The sequence below is a fragment of the Salmo salar genome, chromosome ssa06 (genome assembly GCF_905237065.1).
Source record: "Salmo salar chromosome ssa06, Ssal_v3.1, whole genome shotgun sequence".
Lineage (NCBI taxonomy): Eukaryota > Metazoa > Chordata > Actinopteri > Salmoniformes > Salmonidae > Salmo > Salmo salar.
In genome coordinates this window covers 57,441,428-57,456,969 of record NC_059447.1, presented here as the reverse complement: position 1 = coordinate 57,456,969, position 15,542 = coordinate 57,441,428, and the positions used below count along the sequence as shown (strand labels likewise).

The window sequence follows — 15,542 nt, the reverse complement described above, 5'->3', positions numbered from 1 at the left end:
TGTCTGGCTCAGTGGGTAGAGCACGGTGCTTGCAATGCCAGTGTTGTGGGTTCGATTGTCACGGGGGACCAGTATGTTTTTTTAAATTTAATTATGTATGCACTCTAAAAGGGGGGATACCTGGTCAGTTGTACAACTGAATGCCTTCAACTGAAATGTGTCTTCCGCATTTAACCCAACCTCTCTGAATCAGAGAGATGCGGGGGGGCTGCCTTAAATCGAATTCCACGTCTTCGGCTCCCGGGGAATAGTGGGTTAACTGCCTTGCTCAGAGGCAAAACGACAGACTTTTACCGTGTCAGCTCGGGGAGTCGATCCAGCAACCTTTCGGTTACTGGCCCAACGCTCTAACCACTAGGCTAACCTAGTTGTCAATTTGTTGAGGTAATCTGAAGAGATTTCACCCCATGCTTCCTGAAGCACCTCCCACAAGTTGGATTGGCTTGATGGGCACTTCCTACGTACCATACGGTCAAGCTGCTCCCACAACAGCTCAATAGGGTTGAGATCCGGTGACTGCTGGCCACTCCATTATAGACAGAATACCAGCTGACTGATTCTTCCCTAAATAGTTATTGTATAGTTTGGAGCTGTGCTTTGGGTGTGTAGGAGGAAATTGGCTCCAATTAAGCGCTGTCCACAGGGCGTTGCAAAATGGAGTGACAGCCTTCCTTCTTCAAGATCCCTTTTACCCTGTACAAATCTCCCACTTTACCACCACCAAAGGCATCCCTAGAATATCACATTGCTTCAACCATGCTTGACAGATGGCGTCAAGCACTCCTCCAGCATCTTTTCATTTTTTCTGCGTCTCACGAATGTTCTTCTTTGTGATCCGAACACCTCAAGCTTAGATTTGTCTGTCCATAACACTTTTTTTTCAATCTTCCTCTGTCCAGTGTCTGTGTTCGTTTGCCGTCTATGATGATCTTTTCTTTTTATTGGCCAGTCTGACATATGGCTTTTTCTTTGCAACTCTGCCTAGAAGGCCAGCATCCCGGAGTCGCCTCTTCACTGTTGACGTTGAGACCGGTGTTTTGCGTGTACTATTTAATGAAGCTGCCAGCTGAGGACTTGTGAGGCATCTGTTACTCAAACTAGACACTAATGTAATTGTCCTCTTGCTCAGTTGTGCACCAGGGCCTCCCACTCTTTCTATTCTGGTTAGAGCCAGTTTGCGCTGTTCTGTGAAAGGAGTAGTACACAGCGTTGTACGATCTTTTCAGTTTCTTGGCAATTTTTCGCATGGAATAGCTTTCATTACTCAAAACAAGAATAGACTGACGAGTTTCAGAAGATAGTTCTTTGTTTCTAGCCATTTTGAGCCTGTAATCGAACCCACAAATGCTGATGCTCCAGATACTCAACTAGTCTAAAGAAGGCCAGTTTTATTGCTTCTTTAATCAGAACAACAGTTTTCAGCTGTGCTAACATAATTGCAAAATGGTTTTCTAATGATCAATTAGACTTGTAAAATGATAAACTTGGATTAGCTAACACAACATGCCATTGGAACACAGGAGTGAGGGTTGCTGATAATGGGCCTCTGTACGCCTATGTAGATATTCCATAAAAAAATCTGCCGTTTCCAGCTACAATAGTCATTTACAACATCAACAGTCTACACTGTATTTCTGATCCATTTGATGTTATTTTAATGGACAACATTCTTTAAAAAAAATGTTGTTTAATTATTTTATTTCCTTTAGTTGCATTTTTTTTGGTTTGTTGTATACTTGTTTGTATCTCAGAAGAGCAGAACCTTAATAATAACCATCATATTTGCTTCACAAACACTAATTATACTAGTTGACTGCACATAGCACAGACATATAGTGCTGATACTCACTCCGCAGTGGTTGGGAAAGGGTATGGGGGCTGGACATACTGACTCAAGGTAGTTGGGGAATGGGTAGGGGAGCTGGGACAACAATAATGATGATGCAGATAACGTTTCCACTACCTCTGATGAATTGCTGTACTTTAAACCTATGCTTGAAAACTAATAAATAGATAAGTAAAGTAAATTCAAATAAAAATGTCTGATCAATGGACTACAAGGTCTCGAAAGTGTTCCACAGGGATGCTGGGCCATGTTGACTCCAATGATTCCCACAGTTGTGTCAAGTTGGCTGGATGTTCTTTGGGTGGTGGGTGGATATTCTTTATTCACACAGGAAACTGTTGAGCGTGAAAAACCCAGCAGCGTTGCAGTTCTTGACACACTCAAATCGGTGCGCATGGCACCTACTACCATATCCCATTCAAAAGGTACTTAAACATTTTGTCTCGCCCATTTACCCTCTGAATGGCACACATACACTACCGGTCAAAAGTTTTAGAACACCTACTCATTCAAGGGTTTTTCTTTATTTTTACTATTTTCGACATTGTAGAATAATAGCGAAGACATGAAAACTATGAAATAACACATATGGAATCATGTATTAACCAAAAAACTGTTATAAACAAATCAAAATATATTTTAGATTTGAGATTCCTCAAATAGCCACCCTTTGCCTAGACGACAGCTTTGCACACTCTTGACATTCCCTCAACCAGCTTCATGGGGTAGTCACATGGAATGCATTTCAATTAACAGGTGTGCCTTAAAAGTAAATTTGTGGAATTTCTTCCCTTCGTAATGCATTTGAGCCAGTCAGTTGTGTTGTGACAAGGTAGGAGGGGTATACAGAAGATAGCCCTCGTTGGTAAAAGACCAAGTCCATATTATGACAAGAACAACTCAAATAAGCAAAGAGAAACGACAGTCCATTATTAGTTTAAGACATGAAAGGCAGTCAATACGGAACATTTCAAGAACTTTGAAAGTTTCTTCAAGTGCAGTCACAAAAACCATCAAGTGCTATGATGAAACTGCCGCTCATGATGTGACGACCCTCCCAATCTGTCTGCCGTATTTTCTCTCTTTGCTCTTGTTTCCTTATTAGGAAGCCGGTGGGCGGAGTTGGGAGGGTCGTCAGCTACATGGGAGACACCTTGGCCCGGGTGTGTCCCTGATAAATGGACGTCTTCCACAGTGATTGGGGTGACTCTCTCCATGCAGACACCTTGTTGTTTTTGGTTGTTTGCGGTGGCACCCTTCAACACCCTGCATTATTACATTTATGCATGCAAGCACTCACTTACGCTACTGATTACACACATCATTGCTAATTACTTAGTTTACTTTAGTTAATAAATATATATTTTGATACTCTTTGTCTCCACGTTGTCTCCCTTTTGTTGCGAACTCTGAGCCGGTTTGTAACAAGTGGGAGCTTGTCCGGGATCTTGAACTTGTGTTTGGGAGAAAACGTGGAGTTATGTTAAATTCTGTAGGTGCTTTGTTTGTATATTTTGTTAGTTTGAGTTTGGTGGTCAGTACTGGTTGCCTTTGTTTGTTTGGTTTGTGTGCTGCGTTGGAGAGAGTACATTGGTTAGTTTCCAGGCCCCTGCCCAGCCTGGAAATGCTTGTTCTACTCGCTGTTGGGACATTGGTCTGAGGTGAGCGCAATCAGCTGTGTACCTCAGTGGGAGATTTGGATAGGGTAGTGAACCTTACTACCCGGAGCTATAGCCTTTTTCCCCTGATAGGCTTAGCGACGTGTTTCATTTTGGAATATGTTGGGCATGGTTAATGTTTGTTGTTTTTGTGTGGTGTCTGTGGACTGAGCAGTTGTCTCGGGGGCATATCCGTGGCTTGGTGGAATCTGCCAGCGTGCTGGGGGGTTACTTCCTTGCCAGCGGGCTACAGTGCATAATTACCCACCGCTAATCCGCACGAAGACTAGGGTTGAGTTATTGTAGGTTTTGGGGAAGCTCCATTTCTCATCTCTTTTCTGTGGTGCCCGGTGTGATTGTATTTTCTCTTGTTGTGGTCTGGTGTGCTCAGCAGAGGGGTTGAGTGAGATTATTTTTTACTAATTACTTGTGACTATGAACCGTTGGGGTGACTATGAACCGTTGGGGTGACTATGAACCGTTGGGAGATGTTCTTTTCGTTGGAGCTTGTAGTTGATGGTCTCTCGTGCGCCCTGTTCCTGAGTGTTTGTGACTGACCATTGTTTGGTTTTGTCATGTTCTATCTTTCCTGTCTGTTCCCTCCTGGTCTTGTTCTTCTTTCCTCTTAAACTTGCTTCCTGTGCGCAAAGGTTGCTGAGGTCTGGGGAGGAGGTTAGTTGGGGCAAAGGGAGGTGTGAACACGTAACCCCTCATCAATTTGGGACGCAGAGGCTGTGTCAATTTGGGACGCAGAGGCTGTGTCAATTTGGGACGCAGAGGCTGGTACGTTGTTCCGGGGCCCTTGTTGGTCCCCGGTTTTATGGGGGGGGGGGGGGTGTGTGACGACCCTCCCACTCTGTCTGCTGTATTTTCTCTTTTTGCTCGTTCCCTTATTAGGATGCCGGTGGGCGGAGTTGGGAGGGTCATCAGCTACATGGGAGACACCTTGGCCCGGGTGTGTCCCTGATAAATGGTTATCTTCCACAGTGATTGGGGTGACTCTCTCCATGCAGACACCTTGTTGTTTTTGGTTGTTTGCTTTGGCACCCTTCAACACCCTGCATTATTACATTTATGCATGCAAGCACTCACTTACGCTACTGATTACACACATCATTGCTAATTACTTAGTTTACTTTAGTTAATAAATATATATTTTGATCCTCTTTGTCTCCACGTTGTCTCCCTTTTGTTGCGAACTCTGAGCCGGTTCGTAACAATGAGGACCGCCACAGGAAAGGGAAGACCCAGAGTTACCTCTGCTGCAGAGGATAAGTTCATTAGAGTTACCAGCCTCAGAAATTGCAGCCCAAATAAATTCTTCACAGAGTTCAAGTAACAGACACATCTCAACATCAACTGTTCCGAGGAGACTGTGTGAATCAGGCCTTCATGGTCGAATTGCTGCAAAGAAACCACTACTAAAGGGCACCAATAAGAAGAGACTTGCTTGGGCCAAGAAATATGAGCAATGCACATTAGACCGGTGGAAATGTGTCCTTTGGTCTGGAGTCCAAATTGGCGATATTTGGTTCCAACCGCCGTGTCTGTGAGAAGCGGTGTGAGTGGACGGGGGATCTCCGCTTGTATATTTCCCACCGTAAAGCATGGAGGAGGTGTTATGTTGTGGGGGTGCTTTGCTGGTGACACTGTCTGTGATTTATTTAGAATTCAAGGCACACTTAACCAGCATGGCTACCACAGCATTCTGCAGCGATACGCAATCCATCTGGTTTAGGCTTAGTGGGGCTATCATTTGTTTTTCAACAGGACAATGACCCAACACACCTCCAGCCTGAGTAAGGGCTATTTGACCAAGAAGGAGAGTGATGGAGTGCTGCATCAGATGACCTGACCTCTACAATCCCCGGACCTCAACCAAACTAAGATGGTTTGGGATGAGTCGGACCGCAGAGTGAAGGAAAAGCAGCCAACAAGGGCTCAGCATATGTGGGAACTACTTCAAGACTGTTGGAAAAGCATTCCAGGTGAAGCTGGTTGAGAGAATGCCAAGAGTGTGCAAAGCTATCAAGACAAAGGGTGGCTATTTGAAGAATCTCAAATATAAAATATTTTATTTGTTTAACCCTTTTTGATTACTACATGATTCCATATGTGTTATGTCATAGTTTTGATGTCTTCACTATTATTCTACAATGTAGAAAATAGTAAAAATAAAGAAAAACCCTTGAATGAGTAGGTGTTCTAAATCTTTTGACCGGTAGTGTACACAATCCATGTCTCAATTGTCTCAAGGCTTACAAATCCTTCCTTACCCGGTCTCCTCCCCTTCATCTACGCCGATTGAAATGGACTTAACAGGTGACATCAATAAGGGATCATAGCTTTCACCTGGATTCACCTGGTCAGTCTATGTCATGGAATACACTTAGTGTATAGCTAGGCTACTGGCAATTTGTTTTGAACAGCGTACGAGAACGGTTGTACTATAATATCATCTCTGCACAGTATGCAGGGCTATGCTATGCAATAGGCTACCGTAAACACTATGATACAAGATGTATTCAGATTTCAGAATATAGGCCTAAGGTTTTTCGATATCGCAAAGAGAACAAGCTGGACAAATTGTAGGCCTTCACATAAGAGACAGGTAATAACTGAGCACCCTAAGAGAAAAGGGAGCCATGATAATAAGTGAGACTACTATGTCACCAGACAGAAAACTAAACTTTGTGCTATTCTCAGTTGAAATAAAATACTGTCATGAAATAATATCACCTTATAGTCTTGAGCCTTTTACGCTATGAGAGTGACATTTGACTGGTGCCTCTGGGGAGTCACGATATTCCATTTCATCTAGGCGCGTCACCTTCATGACTAGAGTAGACTGGCCCCTAGACAGCTGTGAAGCCATTACAGACAGGGCCAAGTAAAGATTCAGACATAAGGGCCTCAGCATTAACCATAGAATCTCAATCTAGTTCTGTCTTCTGTGGCATTACCATCATCACCAAGGTTGAGGGCTGCAGTCGGTGTAAATGATATCGCCTACCTATTTCACGTCTCCAGATGAAATACTCAGTCCAAATTATTTGACAGTATGTCAGCTATTGAGAGAGGCCTCTATAGCGTATTTCATCATCATCATCTTGATGGTAACAGTTCATCTCTTTTCACATTGCTAGGGAATGAAGCGTGCATTTGAAGTCAAGATAGAGATTTAAGCCTAATAGAAAATTGCAGGCAGATTCCCAGGAGGCCTAAAGAAGCACAATTTAGAACAGGAATAAAAATACAACATATTTTTCAATCAAGGATTTCCTCCTTGAGGATGCTGATAATCATTCATGCTTTTGTTAGTTGTTATAAACCAAACCACCAATTCATAACATAGTAAAGACATTAACACACTTCCACGTGTGAAATAGGAAGAAAACAATTACACCCACATTTAGTTACTCAGCAGAATTAACTAACACAGCTCGAGCCAGCAATAAGATGGGATCTGGTTTAATTTACAGGTTTTTTTTAATTGAAATTAATCAACTTGATTGAAATGAGGGTTAAAAATATAAAGTCACATCACTGATGTATCCTATTTCCACAACTGCAAATGACATCAATAAGCTCCAGTAGCATCAGCGTCATCCCAAAGCAGAGGAGACAGCTCCTATTACGCTAATTACAGGATGGAGCTGGAAATCATTTAAACAACTCCTTCGGTATCTCCGATGCCTCCATCTCAAAAAAAGAATACTCTGCAGCAGTGATACTCCTCCTGCTGAAACGGCATACAGCCTACTCTTCCTCAGTCACTCAGGCTGTGTCAGTGATCAGCCTTCTGAGCAGTGAGCAGCCTTCATTTGCATGGAAATGACCCAAAGTCCGACCGCTGTTTGGCTTGATACAGGCAGCCGGAGTAAAAATTACCTGGCTAATGACTTTATTCACCGGCAATATCAGTCAGGCATGAGGTGAATAGAATTGTTTTTCTTTACAAACACAATCAAGGATGTCTGGAGTGATGTGAGTCACAAAAAGCACCCTAAGGACACTGGTCAAAAGTAGTGCATTCTATAGGGCAGTTCTTAATCCTGGTCCTGGGGTATCAGCAACAGAATGACAGGGACTGCATTCCAAATATAACCATATTCTCTATAGCAGTGTTTCTTAATCCTGGTCTTGAGGACCCAAAGGGGTGCACATTTCTGTGTTTGCCTTAGCACTACACACCTGATTCAAATCATCAAAGATTGTTGAGGAGTTAATCGTTTGAATCAGCGTTGTAGTGCTAGGGCAAAAACAAAAATGTGCACCGCTTTGGGTCCTCAAGACCAGGATTAAGAAACACTGCTATAGGGAACACGGTGCCATTTGGGATGTAGCCTCTGTTATTCTGCTACGGATTCCACAGTCCTACAGACAAAACAGGGCTGAGGAGCTTAGTCCCTGTCACAGCATTGCATCATGCCCTCCTGTCCAAAGCTACAGCCCAATTCCAGCAGTCTGTGATTCATACACACAGAGGCACAAAGTACTGCAGGTTCACCCTGATCCGGATCATTCACTGTCCTGTAAATGGCCATGTGAAAGAGAGTTACAGCGTTATTGTATGATGCTCTTCTCCGAACACGCCACTTTAGTTCGGACTTTCTTATTGTCGTATTTTACACCAGAAACTATTGGAGCAAAGGAGTGAGGACACCTGCTTGGAGTGAGTTTGAGAGCCTCCTAAAATTGGTTCCCTGCGGGCACTTGTTTGTCCTGTTTTCATTCAGTGACTTAACAATCAATGTATTACGCAGTCCTAAATTGCAGGTCCACTCAACCATGCTGCACCACTTCACGCCAACATGTTGGGCTTGTTGCTGATGCCCATGGGCACCCGACAACTTTAAAATATTTCAGAATTGTGTTTGACACAGCCAATTGATCTCTATATTAAGATAAATCAAAGTTAGCTTTCCTCCCTTGTCTTTTTATGAACATGAGATTTTAATAGTCATGGCATAATGGCAAACATTGATCCTATTTGTCAAAGCATTACACTTTGCCAACACTCAGCCAAACACCAGCTTAGTGCACAATGAAAAGGAAACTCTTCTCAGAGACTTCGCGAGGAGGGTTTTCCACAAACAAACAAATCCCTATCCAAACTTTCAGACTTTGATTTGATTAACAGAGACAAATTGACTGATTTATTTTATAACCTTTCAGCAACGGTCATTATTGAGTAGTTTGCACTTGAGAATAAACTGTCCCAGACTGCCTCAAACTGTGTTGTGTACCGTGAATACTGGTGATGCAGAAACCTTTGCAATGATTTAGGCTACTCCACTCTGAAATACTGGCAGCAGGTGGCAGGTGCAGGCAACATGGCTGTGAGGGTTTTGTACACACTGTATTCCGATTGGGAAAACATTCTGTACTCTCTAGACTAGAGCAGCCATGACTGTTCCTCCTTGACTGACATTAAGCTGACTTCTAGCTTATATTTTTTCCCTCTTGACTGACTGGTCATCAATCTACCGTCCTTCTAAATAACAGTAACCTTGAGGCCATGCTAAAGATGCAGTGTCCAAAGCATGCTAGGTGTCACAAATGCTACTCTATTTCCTGGACACTGGTCAAAAGTAGTGCACTAAAAAAGGAGCAGGGTGGCACTTGGGATACAGCGTTTGCAAATATCTATCGGAACTTTAGCCAGACATGTTTGAGAGCTCCCAATGGAAATCATTCTATACATTATTTACACTCACCACAATGACCGAGCCCAGGGATGGGCAACTTTTGAACGCCCTCAGATCAATCCCCCCCCCCAAAAAAAAGTATACAAAAATATATATTTTTTTTTACTCAGTTCGGGTCTCAACTTACTGTTGCGAGTTAGAATAGTAGAATACACAAGGTGCAATTTCGAAATTTGTTTGTGCATCAGCAGTTTCTCTCTTGTTATGTCAATCACTGAGAGTCACTCAACTAGCCCATATCAGCTAAAATGTTTAGATTGTTAGTCTAGCGGCCATATATCTAAACTTATAGTAATCATGGTCAGGGTGTGTTGGCAGCACAACTGCAGCCCCTCGTGATGAATTCAGATTTATTGTGGCCCCCACCCCCATCAAAGTTGCCCATCCCTGACCTAGCCTATACGGACAACATACAGTCTATTTGGGGATAATGGAAATGCTATGACACATTAGTCTCTGGTGACAGATTTGTTTCTGGGTTCCAGCCGAGATTAACATGCAAACTGCTGGCCATTCATATGATCTGGTAACCAAAATAACTATGATTCAGCAGCCTCTCAACCAATGGTCCAACTACTGGAAGTTGTTTGGTACAACATAATCACCATAATGCTTTAGCGCCAGGTAAGAATCCTTCAAGCAGTTTTTCAGGAAATCCAAAGTGACTTGTGGCTAGATTTGTAATAACAATTGGCCTAAAAGCAACATATAACCTCCCACCTAATAATCTTCATTCGGAAAGGGACAATACGCCCTTCACAACTCAACTGTGACAGCCTTTATTCAAGCCTGCTGACACTAAGGTGATTGTCTGTCCCCTCAGAAGCTAATAAGTATTGGTGCTGCCAGTCATATCTCATGATTAGTCATAACAGTGGGTGTGGTGGCGTTCCCCATACTATCTCACTTGTTTCTCCACGCTCTCATTTCCTTCCTCCTACAGTCTCAGTGTATATTAATGTTACTGTGCATTTAAACAGAAAATTGTCTGTCTTCAATTTACACTGAACAAAAATATAAATGCAACATGCAACAATTTCAAAGATTTTACTGAGTTACAGTTCATGTAAGAAAATCAGTCAATTGAAATAATTTCATTAGGCTCTAATCTATGGATTTCACATGGCTGGGAATACAGAAATGCATCTGTTGGTCACAGATACCTTAAAGGTAGGGGCGTGAATCAGAAAACCAGTCAGCTGGTGATATGATCATCTATAAACCTCAATGCCACTTTGATGACTGTCATTTCTTTCTGAGGGTAATGAAACATACAGGCTGTTATTCTGGACTGCATACTAAGAACCACTGAACTCATCAATCTCCGGTCAACTTGGTATTACATTTAGCCATGCAATGATCATCCAAAATGTAAGTGAGACTAGGACTGAGAACCTCTCGCTTTGGAATTTAATGTCTGGTGTTACCTACTAAAGGAAGTATGTTTTAAACACCTACACAAATATAATACTGTAAAACATATTGTCATTAATACACTACGATATGCATTATGTTCTCTTACCCTGTTGAGCTGGCCGTTGCGTAATAGAACATCAGTGAGCTCTTTCAGGGAATCTTCCATGCCTGTCACAAATAGCTGGGAGGGCTGTCTGTGGGAGAGCCAGTGATCCACTGCCTGGGCCACCACCCGGGACGCCTGCAGGAGCAGTGAGCGTGGGGGCAGGGGTCTGTCATCCCTACTAGCAGACACCACACAGGACAGCAGCTGGCACACCGAGTCTGCCACCACGGACCTGTCCTTGTCCCTGTCCAGGCTAAACCCTCCAGCCTCTGCACCCATTGCCTCCCACTCCACCCTGTTCAGCCCACACAGGCTCTGGAGAAACTGCATGTGGAGCAGCATGGCCTTCCCACGAGGGCCTGCCTCACACAGGCTGGAGAATGGGATCTGGGGGTGTGTGGTGGTGACAGGTGGGAAGGCTGGCTGGGCACTGGGTTCTGCAGAGTCTTGAGTGAGCAGAAGTGTCTCTGTGTTGTTCTCCATCCCACAGCCGGAGTCCATGTCTGAGTTGAGCGGGTCTTTCACCAAGCCCGGCCCCATGAACTCCTGAGAGAGCAGGTCCATGAAGCCATCTCCTGCAGGTTGCACCAAGTAGGACATGAGCTTCATCATTATGCGCATCTCATTGTCAGCTTCATTATACTCTGTGTCACTGAATTAAGCAGGCCCTATAATTAAAACACCCTCAGTTTTCACACAATTAGCTTTGTCATTAAACTCCATTCAATCATGTCTCTCTCGCCTTTTATGTAATTCACCACCACCTTGTGTAATTTCATATAGGTCTAATTCTTACTTGTTTTGCACATCAACAGGCCTTGTTTCCAAAGCAACCTTGCGTGTCCATGATGCTCAACTTCATTAATGAGCAAGACGCTCATTGGCCACAATGGCCTTCAGTTCAATAATACAGTCGTGGCCAAAAGTTTTGAGAATGACACAGTTTGTATGATGGCAATTTGCATATACTCCAGAATGTTATGAAGAGTGATCAGATGAATTGCAATTAATTGCACAGTCCCTCTTTGCCATGCAAATGAACTGAATCCCCAAAAAACATTTCCACTGCATTTCAGCCCTGCCACAAAAGGACCGGCTGACATCATGTCAGTGATTTTCTCGTTAACACAGGTGTGAGTGTTGACGAGGACAAGGCTGGAGATCACTCTGTCATGCTGATTGAGTTTGAATAACAGACCGGAAGCTTCAAAAGGTGGGTGGTGCTTGGAATCATTGTTCTTCCTCTGTCAACCATGGTTACCTGCAAGGAAACATGTGCTGTCATCATTGCTTTGCACAAAAAGGGCTTCACAGGCAAGGATATTGCTGCCAGTAAGATTGCACCTAAATCGACCATTTATCGGATCATCAAGAACTTCAAGGAGAGCTGTTCAATTGTTGTGGAGGCTTCAGGGCGCCCAAGAAAGTCCAGCAAGCGCCAGGACCATCTCCTAAAGTTGATTTAGCTGCGGGATCGAGGCACCACCAGTACAGAGCTTGCTCAGGAATAGCAGCAGCCAGGTGTGAGTGTATCTGCACGTACAGTGAGGCGAAGACTTTTGGAAGATGGCCTGGTGTCAAGAAGGGCAGCAAAGAAGCCACTTCTCTCCAGGAAAAACATCAGGGACAGACTGATATTCTGCAAAAGGTACAGGGATTGGACTGCTGAGGACTGGGGTAAAGTCATTTTCTCTGATGAATCCCCTTTCCGATTGTTTGGGGCATCCGGAAAAAAGCTTGTCCGGAGAAGACAAGGTAAGCGCTATCATCAGTCCTGTGTCATGCCAACAGTAAAGCATCCTGAGACCATTCATGTTTGGGGTTGCTTCTCAGCCAAGGGAGTGGCCTCACTCACAATTTTGCCTAACACAGCCATGAATAAAGAATGGTACCAACACATCCTCCGAGAGCAACTTCTCCCAACCATCCAGGAACAGTTTGGTGACGAACAATGCCTTTTCCAGCATTATGGAGCACCTTGCTTTAAGCAAAAGTGATAACTTAGTGGCTCGGGGAACAAAACATTGATATTTTGGGTCCATTAATTGACAGCATGCCAGGGCGGATGCAGAGGTCTTGAAAAAGAAGGGTCAACACTGCAAATATTGACTCTTTGCATCAACTTCATGTAATTGTTAATAAAAACCTGACACTTATGAAATGCTTGTAATTATACTTCAGTATTCCATAGTAACATCTGACAAAAATATCTAAAGACACTGAAGCAGCAAACTTTGTGGAAATTAATATTTGTGTCATTCTCAAAACTTTTGGCCACGACTGTACATCCGGCTGATAGCTAAGGTATGAAAACTAGGCTCCACTCCTCATGTAGACATTGTAATCCAATTACAATCCATGCTGAGCAGTCCTTTACTAACTGAAAATATGCTACATTTAAATGAGTATGAATCCTGCTGTTCATTAATTGAACAAAATAATAAAACTGGGAGGCTATTTACTGTGACAATACACTGCTGTAGCCCTATCCAGAGGCACAGATATATCTAATTCTAAATGCATTGCTCTGGACCTATCCAGCAGACATAAAGTACAATGGGCCTACTGAGTATACTGTTTTCACATGTGATTGACCAATAGGAGACATGTTTATTAAATTAAATGTCTAGCATATGGTATATGCTATTAGTCACACTTTAAAGGACTGAGGGTTAGTTAGTTACAAACTAGCAGAAGATGAATGAGACCCACCACCAGCTTCTGTTCCACTGGTGTTCTTTGGCTTTGAGAGCATCTGGGTGAGAAGGAGCTTTTGACGCATTCTGAGCACTTCCTCCTGCAGCCTCTGGGCTTTGGTCTTCCAGGCCTCAGTCTGGCTATTCAGCTTGTTGGCCAAATGTTCCGTGTGCTTCCGGCCACTTATCCCGGGAGGTTTACTCTTTATTATGGCAACGGCCACGACAAGTTTAGCTTTTCTAAGACCCCATTCCGCGGTGTCTGTCCCTGAAAGCAAGGGGAAATAATCATATTGTTGTGTTCATTTAGCTAGCTAGCTATGCATCTTCTAGTCTCGTTCGACACCATACTCCCGCCGATGCGCAATTAGCCATCTTCCTCGACAATATTGGCGCTAACGTTAGCAGCTAACCGTCTGCCCAATGTTTGCAAGAAGTAGCTTAACTAGCTAGCCCATCAATGTCACGATAATTGGCTGCCTAACATTGGAGAATGGTAAACACACTTTGCGTTAAAACGAATAAGCTAGCAAGCCAAAGTTAGCTACGCAATTTTACCATTGGTAGCAGGACTTCGCTCCATTTTGTGATCCATCATTCAAGCCGAGTTCATAAAAACCTGAGGCGGATTACCCCAAGGTATTGGTATTTTACTAACTTCATATAGTTAGTTAACTTGGCTAGTAACCCTAGTTACTCTTGTTCTCGTTGTGTTGTGAAAATATCAAATATGATGCCTGCCTGAACGAGCACGTTAGGTGGCTAACTAGGCCATTGTTACCAAGTAGGTAGCCTCTCGCGCATGATGATCGCTGTCAATCATATGAAAGCGCGTGTGGGTGAGACTGACCAAACCTGCGATATGTTTTACTGAATACATCCAGTACTTTCAACTTCTTAATTGAAGTGTGACTATGTGTCCTGGATTGTGCGGGACAGTCCTGCATGTTGGCCCTTTGTCCCGCAACCGAACAATCAAACGCCACTAATTTAGAAAAAAATATATAATTTGTCCCGTATTTCAGTCAGACATTCATTCAGACCTCTCTTGCAGTCGCGTTGCGCGTATTAAAATATATATCATAAGGACGTGGTAGCGTAAGCCTACTGGTGATGTTAAACGCATCTCCAATCGTTGTTGAGATCTGATATGCTGTGCAGCGCAAGACGAGACGTAGGCCAACGTCATAGGCCTATCGTCAACCAATCATATTTCTCAAGTCCTTTAGGGCTAAATTTCTGCTAAAGGTGGAGAGGACAGTTAGGCCTAACTAGCGTGCTTTTGATGAAGAGCTACAAAAGTAAGTAAACAGCCGTATTAAACTGAAAGATATAAGGGAAATTAGTCAAACATGTGAGGCTCTCCATGCTTATTAGTTGCTCATTCAACATATTTGCTGCTACTTCACTCAATCACGTTTTTAAAAGTCTCCTTTCCTAACTGTTTTAAGAACAACCAGAAATGTTTCCTTGGCCAAATATTCCCAGGTTTTCATAAAATAGCTACACATGTGGTCTCTTTTCTTCATCACCAAATGTTGTCTAAGGCAAAAGAGTAGGCTAGGGGCACTTCAATTGCTTGTTCGGTTCAGCGGACTGCGGGGGTGTAGTACTACCATAGCACCCCGCCACTTCTCACAACGGTGCTCGTTTAGTAAAGTTAAATCAAAGCTGAATCAATGTCTTAGAAGATCACATAATGATTAATTAGTATTCTACATAACCAAATATAAAGGTATAACGTTACTGTTACACCAAAAACACCACCTTATTCTTATTAGGTTTAATGGTGGTTAGCTGAATAGTAAAAAAAAATATAATATATATATATATATATATATATATATATATATATATATATATATATATATAATGAGTCTATCGGTACCATCTTTGAGAAATGATAGAGGTGGGACCAAGATCCGAGTCTCAAGTTGAGTCCCAAGTAGAACAAACAGGTCAAGACTCGAGTCAAGTCCAAGTCATGCATTCTAAGAGCAAGTCAAGTCTCAAGTCTAGTAAAAAAATATATATATACATGCAACAACTTGTTCAAATACACATCTTTGTCTATTTATTGAGGCTACCAGACAGCCCATTTCATTATTT

General features: G+C 42.9%; 1 protein-coding gene across 1 annotated transcript in view; it reads right to left on the bottom strand.

Moving 5' to 3' along the window:
• The window catches only part of mei4 (meiosis-specific, MEI4 homolog (S. cerevisiae)), a 47,019-nt gene extending 32,486 nt beyond the window's left edge, over positions 1–14,533 (bottom strand). Inside the window, exons 1-3 of the mRNA XM_014204931.2 lie at positions 13,992–14,533; positions 13,450–13,701; positions 10,738–11,312 (exon numbers count right to left, since the gene is read on the bottom strand). Coding sequence (XP_014060406.1) covers positions 10,738–11,312; positions 13,450–13,701; positions 13,992–14,031 — 867 coding nt within the window. The 5' untranslated portion in view covers positions 14,032–14,533. The remainder of the gene's footprint in view (positions 1–10,737; positions 11,313–13,449; positions 13,702–13,991) is intronic.
• Positions 14,534–15,542: the final 1,009 nt, after the last annotated feature.